The sequence below is a fragment of the Drosophila mojavensis genome, unplaced genomic scaffold, assembly GCF_018153725.1.
Source record: "Drosophila mojavensis isolate 15081-1352.22 unplaced genomic scaffold, ASM1815372v1 contig_36, whole genome shotgun sequence".
Lineage (NCBI taxonomy): Eukaryota > Metazoa > Arthropoda > Insecta > Diptera > Drosophilidae > Drosophila > Drosophila mojavensis.
This window is the reverse complement of record NW_025318858.1, coordinates 9,171,939-9,181,670: the sequence shown is the minus strand read 5'-3', so window position 1 is coordinate 9,181,670 and position 9,732 is coordinate 9,171,939. Positions and strand designations below refer to the sequence as shown.

The 9,732-nt window shown below is 40.6% G+C and overlaps 2 protein-coding genes across 3 annotated transcripts; both read right to left on the bottom strand.

Annotated features, from left to right (window-relative positions):
• Positions 1-608: 608 nt before the first annotated feature.
• LOC6576408 (tektin-4) lies at positions 609-2,977 on the bottom strand. Its single transcript, XM_002002362.4, has 3 exons — positions 2,498-2,977; positions 2,158-2,432; positions 609-1,920 (listed from the first exon to the last, which is right to left on the bottom strand). The coding sequence occupies exons 1-3, from the start codon at positions 2,858-2,860 to the stop codon at positions 798-800; spliced, it is 1,761 nt and encodes a 586-aa protein (XP_002002398.1). The 5' UTR covers positions 2,861-2,977; the 3' UTR covers positions 609-797.
• A 241-nt stretch (positions 2,978-3,218) lies between these two features.
• LOC6576407 lies at positions 3,219-4,622 on the bottom strand. 2 transcript variants are annotated; one of them, XM_002002361.4, is made up of 2 exons: positions 4,564-4,622; positions 3,219-4,508 (listed from the first exon to the last, which is right to left on the bottom strand). In XM_002002361.4, the coding sequence occupies exons 1-2, from the start codon at positions 4,565-4,567 to the stop codon at positions 3,304-3,306; spliced, it is 1,209 nt and encodes a 402-aa protein (XP_002002397.1). In that variant the 5' UTR covers positions 4,568-4,622; the 3' UTR covers positions 3,219-3,303. The 2 variants fall into 2 exon arrangements, with proteins under 2 accessions (XP_002002397.1, XP_043864747.1); XM_044008812.1 differs by having other exon boundaries at positions 3,219-4,487; positions 4,564-4,582.
• Positions 4,623-9,732: the final 5,110 nt, after the last annotated feature.

The following is a 9,732-nucleotide window of genomic DNA, read 5'->3' as shown; positions in this document are numbered from 1 at the left end:
TTTGGGTTATTGACAAGAAATTTCAGCAAACTCACTTGAATGAGGTCAAGGAGGAAGCTTGGTTTTTTTTCTATTGATGAGCAGTATGTAGAAGATATATTGAATATTATAAATAAGCATATATTATATATAAATAGCTTATCAAATCAAAGCCCAAATATTAATTGATATAAGCTATATAATTTCTATCAAATAATGCATATTAAATATTGCATATTTAGCACATCAAGGAGATTTTAATATTGAACCAAAATTTAAACAGTAAGAAATACATCTCTTGATAAAATTTTCTCTTTGATCTTAGCAAATACTTACCTATAATACATAAAAGAAATGCTTAGAGGAAATATTTTGAGGAAAGAATTCATGGTAATACTTGAAAGAAATACTTAAAGAAAATACTTCGATGAAATACTTAGAGAAAACACCTTAGAAGAAATACTTGAAGAAAGTAGTTGAGGAAACACTTAGTGAAAACACCTAAAGGAAACGCTTCGAGGAAATGTTTCTCAACACAGCCTAGGAGTAATACAATATATCAGGGTGAGAGCATTGAGACGTAATTAACCTTAAGCTCTACTCTAAGCTCTGTTTCAGAAACGCCTTGATTTATTTCACTTTTTTCTCAAATTTTTATTTGACTTTTTGCTAGCTCTGGCTACATACATTGGCTTAAGACTTAAAATTTTGGACAATAAATTTAGAGTAATGTTGATCTTTTTTGAAGATCTGTATAAAATTGTAAATCTATATGAATATCTATATATCTATATATGTATGTAAACATATTTACACACTTAGAACTCGTCATTGCCGGTCAGAGCATCTGCGGATGGGTAATGGGAGCGCAGGAGCATGCAGCGATCCCTGTCCACGAAGAGAGTGCGTCGCTTCAGCATGATCTCACGCTCCAGCGTGCTGCGCACACCGACGAGCGCCTCCTTCGTCTCCTCGGCCGCGGTGAGCTCGTGCAGCATGGCCGTGACGCTGCTCTGAATGGTGTGCACCTCGTCGATGAGGCGCTGCTGGGCGACGTCGCGACAGCTCTCCACGTTCGGCCGGAAGCTGCGGTTGTGCATGCGCGTCTGGGCGACCTTCATGGCCGCATCGAAGCTGCGAATGCGACCGTGCAGCTGCTCTATGCGGGTCTCGGTGTCCGCCAGGTCCTGCAGCACGCGGTGCAGATCGTTCTCGAAGCGCTTCACGGCCTCCTGGGTGCAGTTGATGCGCGCGGTGAGCGACTTCTCGACGACGTCCGCCTGGGTGCGTATGTCCCGGGCACCATTCAGCAGGATGGCGTTCAGGGTGCTGCGCAGGTCGGCCGATCTCTGGCGGCACTTCTCGCACTCCTCCAGCGTCTCCAGGCTGAAGTGCTCCCAGTACTGCTCCGAGGACTGTTCGATCGGCTGACGCACTGCACCCATGTGGAACATGATGGTGCGTGAGTTATTATCCAGGCCCAAATTGATGGTGTCTATGTCGTAGGACTCCTGCTTGTCGCTCCAGTCAAACTCGAGCCGCTGCTTGGCCGCACGATTCTCCATCTGCTGGGCCACAAAGTCCTCCATTGTCTTCAGCAAGTTTCGCCTGATCTCGGCTATCAGCGCCAGCTCATTCACCAGCTCCTCCTCCGTCTGGTCGCGCACCAGCTCCGTATCCGGTCGACCGCAGCGCTTCTCGATGCACTCCTTGACAATCGACTCGGGCACGCCCAGCACCACTACCGCCTTGCGCAGTCTATTGCGCTCCTGGTCCACCATAAAGATCTCATCCGTCATCGCCTTGATCGCATTCTCCAGCGTGCTCTTCCACTTGCAGATCACCTGAGCGCGTTGCCTCAGCTTCTCGGTCGTCTCGTTCTGTGTCTTGGTCACCATGGCAGTCAGACGCTGATACTCGGTGGTAGAGCTAAAGCGATTTCTATACAGGGACAAGGAAGAAAGGGAAACGGAAGAGATGAGGTTGGATCCAAAGACAAAGAAGGAAGGAATATGGAAGATATCATGTTAGGTTAGGAGCAGAGATCCGAGAGCGTAAGGCAAATGTGAAAGAAAACAAATGATGAAGATGACTTGAAGAAGATAGGAAAAGATTCCAAGAATGGAGTGCAGATCAAAAGAGAGGGATTGGGATGTCGGAGGGCTAGGCTCATCTTACTTATCGGCCTTATCCAGCACAGAGTTGACGTGTTGAACGGTCTGTTGATTTTTGGCACGCCATTCATTCGAGCTGAAACGTGTTATCGAATATCTATCGACAACCGGCCGAGTGCCCGTCAGACCCGCCATCGGGCTCCAGTCGACTTTGCCTGTGGCCCAGGGACCTATCGGGCCCATCGGAGTCATCGAGTCCTTCTGGGGCAAATCGTCGCCCGGCTGGGGCAGATAGCACGGCGGATTCTGTAGATTATCTGCATCGGGGTTAATGGAGCGCTGCAGGGAGAGAGAGAATATACTTTATATCTGTCTACACTGGGCATATTCGCTGGCTGACTCACTGCAAATTGAATCTCCTCCGTTTTGATGGGCGCCCTTTTGGCCTGCTCCTGCTTGATGTCCAGCAGCTGCTGTTGCTGATTATCGACTGCCGCTTGCAGGTCGTGCTGCACCTGGTGATGGGCCTGGGCGGGCTCCTCAACCACCTTCTTCAGATACTCCTGCATCTGTCGCTGCTCGTCCTCTGTCGGGGGCGCGAGGCCCACGGGCATCGGATCCCATTTGCGGCGGCGTATGGGACCCATTTCGGGCGGCGGCGGGCAGATCAAGGGCGCCGGACACGCGGACGTCGGATGCAGGTCAATGGGCTGGCTGACACAATCACCGCCGCCATCGTAGAGATCCTTCTCCTTGCAACAGGCCATTTTCAATCAAACGAAAAAAAAAAAAAAAAAAAATTGTCTCAAATGTTTTTTTACACTTTATCTTAAGCTTTTTTTGAGGGAGGCTAAACGCTTAACACAAAACTGTAACTGAGAATTTTCAACTAGTTTCATTTGAGGGCTGTAAACAAGGCGAGAGGTTGCTTTGGTTATACGAATTTGCTTGGGCAACAGTTGCCAGGCTCATGGGGAATCGGGGGAGCCATGGCAGCGGGAGTACCCTAGTGGGGTTACTTGATATAGCTAATATAAAATATCTATAAGCATGGCTAGGAATCAACCCCGCCAAATAAACTTTGACTGCAGAATGAAAGTGCTCAAAATAAATGAAAAACTTTCATTAAAATATCTGCGAAAATTCGTTTGTATTCACAAATTTGACATTTTTTACATTTACATCTAGTTTCATTGCGCTAGCATAGACTTTAGTTGTTCGCCATATTCTGGAAGAACATAATGGAGAACTCGAGAACATTGGAGGGCTTATAGCGCAGCACATTGAGGACATAGTCCTGCATGAAGTCAGCCAACTCCGAGTTCGACTCTAGGTACTTTGTCGTGTTCTCATAGTTCAAAGCCTTCAGCTCGCGGAATTTGCGTGAGAGGACGGGATCCTGTCGCCACATTAGCTCCAGCTTGGGCAGGATGAGCTCCTTCTTCTTGGGCGGCGCGCAGACGGCGTGCAGCAGGTAGTTGTAGCCCTGCCAGTAGTGCAGAATGATGCGGCCCTCGGGCGTCATAAAGGTCTCGGCGACGTCCTGCAGCTCATCGTTGAAGCACTGCTGCGTTATGATGTGAATGGCATTTTTGTAGGTGCGATAGAAGATCCGGACGATCTTGCGTTCCTTGTGCACGACCAGATTGCAGCGTAGCACACGGCCGTACAGATTCATCGTGTAGTACTCGAAGGAGCCGACGAAATTATTGCAAACGAGATGGCGCATGAGCAGCTGAATGCCGCCGTCAAGGACGAAGGTGTGATCCCGATCCTTGATGTCGATCGTCGCCTTGAACTTCTGCGACTCCTCGTTGATCTTTGTTTCGCGTATGGCCGTCAGATATAGGTCAGCATGATTGCGCACCTCGAGCGTCTTCTCCACGACCGCATGATCGATGCGATCCGTCTCCGAGCGTTTCTCACAGATCAACAGAAACTGATCATCGTATTTGCCCTTCAGCTGATGCCCGCACTCGGCGATGCCTTTGCCCTTCTTCATCCGGCTGCTGCTATAGACCACATAGCCATCGAATGCCTCCTCCACATTTAGGCAGAACTTTCCGATCGTCAGCAATTCACGCTCGAAAAATATCTTCAAATTCTCGCTCAGTTTGCAGTTGCTATTGCGCAGCTTCGAGATGAACAGCGTTTCCTTGAAGATAACCGAATTTTTGACTGGCAAAAACTTCTTGGGATCGATTTGCCAATCGCAGACCTTATACTGATCGTCGGATGGCTCGATAGGTCGTATCAATGCCGATATAATACTCGATACACTGATCTCATCCTGGGCGCTGAGCTTCTCCACCTCCTCGCAGGCAGACGCCGCTGCCATCTTCTTGTTGGGATCGCGAAACTCCTCTAGATCGCAGGGCACAAACAGTGGCGGATCTAATTTAACGGTACAATGAGCTGAAAAAGTTGGGTCAACGTTGGGTTAACACAATCGCACGTTAGCTAAGCTTACCCATGATTTAATATATGTATAAACGTTTTGACTTAGCCAAAATGCAAAAAAAAAATAAAAATAAAAATTTTTAATTTCAACAATAATCAAAGAGCTTAGTTTTTGATGTAACAAATTTAGAAATGAATCCATCCAATTTTTTTGAACATTGAGTGGAAAAGCTGAGCAGGCTTTTGGCTTTCAAAACATGACTTGGCGTTGATTCTTAAATACGATTTATGTGAGTTTTAATTAATTAATTTGTTTATATGTTAATCTCTTATATTATTATTTTCTAATTGGATAACTTTACCTCATCAAAATCAGGTATCTATTTATATTATATTAATATTAACTTAATATTTCATAATTTTTTATTACTGAAAAATGTCTTTTTGTAAAATTACCTTTTAATTGCCTTCTACATTATTTTTTGACGATGATTTTCTGCTATTATAACATATAACCCATAAGGGTTCTCACAGTTAATGAGGGCGTATATTAATTTTTCTTACCAAACATTATTTGTAATAAATTCAAATATTCGAAAAAATTCATTTCAAGCAGGAAAACTTATTATTTTATATTTTTAAATTCATAAGAATTTTAGTTTGTATTTTAGGATTTCAATTCATTCATTTCATTTCAATCCATTTCATTTCATTTCAATTACTTTGAAAAGATAATTCTTTAGAATCTCATTTCTTGGTCGCTTTCGTAGCTTTGCGAATACTCAGGAACTTGACGCAATTAGCTAAAGAAACATTTCTCATATTTCAACAGTTGCTTAGCAATTCTGAAGAGTTTGCACGGCCTGACAAAGGAAGCACAAGATGGAAATGGAAATTTTGTAGAGAGCAACAGCTAATTGCAAGGCCAAGAGCTCTAAGGACACAGCACATGGATCTGTGAGTGTGTATGAGTGTGAGTGCGTAAGGGTCAGTACATAAGGATGCGAGTGGCTGACAGTGGACAGGACAGGACATGCTCATTGTTATTGAAGCGCAAACAGGGCGAAGCAGCAAACAGACTCATTAAAAGGCATAAAACGTATGAGCAGAAAATCAACAGTTGAGAGCTACAGCAAAGGGTTAAAGGCTCAGGCAACAAGCAGTTAAAAAATAAATAAATACCAAAAAAAAAAAAAAAAAAAATAGAGAAAACATAAAGAGAGTGAAAGACAGAGGCCTCGTCATGTCCTTGGCCCGAGCAATATTAAATTTGTTATTAAGCCCTGTAATTATTTGTTCGGGCGGAATTGTTGGCATTTTCTTGGCTATTAACTGCCGCTGAAAGAGAGTGAAAAGGGCGAGGGCGAGTAGCTGACGGGGCGTGGCCAAGTGTATCTGAAGATGAAAATATAAATAAATTATGCAAACTGGACAAAGACAATGCGCTCGCCGTTTGCTCAGCTAATTTCACAGTCAAGTTAACTTTAAAGGAGCCTCTGCGCCTGCGAGCACATTTTTCGCAATTCTCTGCATCTTTTCTGTCTATATTCTTTTTGTTACCACCTACTTTTCTCGTTTGGCATTTTCTTTTCATCATTTTCATTAATTTCTTATGCAGTGCTCGGCGCGTAAATTAACAACAATTGTTTTCAGTGTCGTCCACTTACATTTAATCTTCATCTTGGCATTCATTCACAATCGCAATCACATTCACAATCACATTCATGAGCATGCCAGCTTATTGTTCTCAGTTCCCGCCGCTTGTCCTCTTGTTTCGTTTTTGCATGCCACGCCCCCATTGAGTGCTAAAATAAATCAAAATGCGAAGCCAAAGAAATGCAAAATGAAAACAAACAAAAAACGAGCCAAACAAATCTTAAATGAAAATTGTAACCAACAGCCGTATGCAGATCCTGCCAGATTCTGTGGGGTAAGCGGCATAATCTGTTCGGTAACACACACACACACAGAGACACAGACACAGAGTGTGGGCTGGCCAAGCTTAAGGGTCAGTAATAAATGTCATGATATGAAATTTATTTACGCGCCTCGAAAAACCAATGAAAAGCAAAGCAAACCGAACGGAATGCTCGCAACAAGAGCAGAAACAACAATAAAAATTCCACAATACAAAGACAATTAAAAGCGAATAGGCAGCCAAAGCAAAGACAATAAAAGAGAGCAAAGGCGAACGAAAATTCAACTGCAAATGCCAAAGGGCGAATAAATCTACGCACTAAATTGATGATACGCACCATAGCTTCAGGGAGAGAGAGAGAGGAAGAGGTGATGGAAGGAAGTGAGAGAAAGAGAAAGGGTGGGAAAGAGAAAGAGGGGGAGAGAGTTCAACAGTCAATGAGTATTGTTTAAGAAATATTTCTTGGCAATTCAAGCTTTTCTGCATAATATTTTTAATTGGGAAAAAGATATATGCATATTTTTCTTAAACTAATAATATTCAAAAAATATATATCACATAAATATAATATAAAAATATATATATATTTATAAGAAATATTTATATAAATTATATTAGAAATAAAAAAATGAAAAATTTAAACTACAGCAAGAAAACTAAATGTGAATTTAAAAATATTTATGAAAAAGCAAAATAATTAGTAACTAATTGGCTCAGTCAGACTACAAAAATTTATAAATAAATGTATATATATACATATACATATTTTTTTTAATCTGTGGCCTGTAAACTTTTTTGAATTATATTCATTTTTGTCGAACCTTTTCATAAGAAATTCAAGTTACATTGAAATATTTGCATTTTCGGACATTTTATTTAAATTTCAAGCAGACAAACAAGACATCTACAAAAAAAAAAAAAAAAAAATAAATAAAACACTGCAAAAATACTAGGAAATATATATTAAAATACTAATATATAGTTACACTCAGAGAAAAAAGTTATTCCAAATATAAACATTTAGAAATTTCAGTTAAAAAATTATAGTCTTTTTTTATAATTGCTCACAAGTTTTTTGTTCACTTTAAATTTTAAAATAGAAATATTATCGACTCTTGTTGCTTATTTCTAAATTTACTTATAATTTTAATTATAAGACTCTGAGAGGAAAGCGAGCATCCCATCCAATCTAGACTGATTTTTGTCTCGTTTTTTGAGCATCTACAATAATTACTCTGCCATTTTCTCCTCCCCCCTCTCTCTTTCTGGCTCTCTCTGTCAAAGCTCTCCTGTGTTGCAAAACACTTCAATCACTTCACTTTCGAATAAAAAAAATAATCCCACATAATTTCTCTCAGTGCATATCAAATTTCACTCAGCTAACAAACATATCTCTCCTATCTACATACACTCTCTGTTGGCCTCTCTGCCCGTATTTGTGGGCATGGCACTTGCCTTTGCTGTCATATTTATTGCGATAGACAAGACTCTGCCGTTGTCATATATTTTTATATGGCAATTAATTTATGGAGCTTAACGCATGAATGCAAACATGAATAACATGAATAAATGTCACAAATGTTGAGCGCATTCATCAATCAATATTCAATTTATATAATGAAATTATTATTATCATATATATTGTTGTTGTAGTAGTTATTGTTGCTTTCGCCTGAATGGAGCTCACATGCAAAATTATCTGAGCAGAGAGAGAGAGACACCGAGAGAGAGATAGAGAGAGAGAGAGAGGGATAGAGAGTGAGCTGTGCTTGGTTTTAATTGCTTTTTACATGATTAACACGCTGCCTCAACGCTGTTACATTCTCACGCCTTTTGTATGGCTGACAGACAAATTGTAGACACTAAACGCACACACCCACACATCCAAACACACACACACACCTGTCCACGCACGCACAGCAAAACAATGCAAGTGACGTGCCAATTTGGCATTTGAGTGCGAGGAAGTCTGCACTTAAACTTGACATGAGCTCATAAACAAACACAGGTTGCATGTCCTTTCGCACACATACACATGTATATGTATATATGTGTAGCTCATAAAAATGCGAGCTGACAACACTTTTGTAAATTGTGAGCGCTGCTGGCAACCCTCAACACGAGCACCTGTGAAACAGGCTTCTCGTTTCATGCCTGCAGCACGCAATGTTGTCAGCCATTCACATGTGTGTGTGTGTGAGAGTGTGTGTGTGTGTGTGTGTGTGTGTGCTGTTTTGTTAGGGGATGTGTTAATTACAGAAAAATTGCGAGAATTTGTATTATTTACTTTGTTATCAAGATTTCAGCTCAGAGCTCAACTTCAATCTGTTGTGCATTGTGTTTGCGTGCGTGTAATTGCAAGTGTATGTGTGTGTGAAAGGGAGAGTGTATGCTCAGTGTATGTGTGTGTAAGCATCCTATTGCCAAGTGTTTGTTGCCTTTGTGCTTTTATCCACAAGGTTAACTTTTAGTTGCTTTTTCACGCATCTCAAGAATTTCTTTTGCGACTTTCTAAGAATTTGTAATTGCGATAAATTGTTTGTTTTATTTACTTATTTTTAATTAGAAATGTATGAATAACCAACTAAAAATTAATTCAATTTCGCCCTTTGATACCTTCAAATTTCAGTACCCAAAATCTTCTTTAAATGAATTTATTTACTAATAAAAATAAAAAATAAAAATAAACATTCATTTTTAAGTTTTTCCTCTCCATTTATTTATGCATAGAAATATTCCCAAATCCGAAGTCAACGATCTGGCGTAACGTTTACCTCTCTTTATATATATATATTACAATTTTTTCATCTCTCACCTCGCCTCTTTTTAAGCATACAGATCATAAATACATTATCAAGCGATGCTCTTATCTCTCTTTATATATATCCATATCATTATATATTCATATCATTTTTTCTGTTCCACATATTATAATTATTTTCACCTCTCACCTCGCTTCTCTCTAATTATAGAGATCTATGAATCTTAAGTCAAGCGTTACGCTTATCTCTCTTTATACATATCGGTTCCACATATTTTAAGTCTTTTCAGCTCTCACCTCGCTTCTCCCTATGCATGGAAATCATTATAGATCTTCAAACAGTGATCAAGTCCTTCGCTTATCTCTTCTTATACATCCGTATAATTTGCTCTATGCATTTACTTGCTGAATATGTCACTCTGAATACTCAATCAAGTATGCTTTCTTCTTCGGCTGCTGTCAAAACTCCAACATTTCCATAACTTAGCAGCTGCTGCTGTCTCTCAACTGAATTGTTCTGCTCTTGTCTTAAGGGAAAAACAAAAAAGTTTTGTTTACAT

Coding starts and splice junctions, on each gene's coding strand:
- LOC6576408 (XM_002002362.4), bottom strand. CDS start 2,860: ATGGCCTGTTGCAAGGAGAAGGATCTCTACGATGGCGGCGGTGATTGT. Junction 2,433..2,497: donor CGGAGGAGATTCAATTTGCA/GTGAGTCAGCCA, acceptor CTCTCCCTGCAG/CGCTCCATTAACCCCGATGC. Junction 1,921..2,157: donor GTGCTGGATAAGGCCGATAA/GTAAGATGAGCC, acceptor GTCCCTGTATAG/AAATCGCTTTAGCTCTACCA.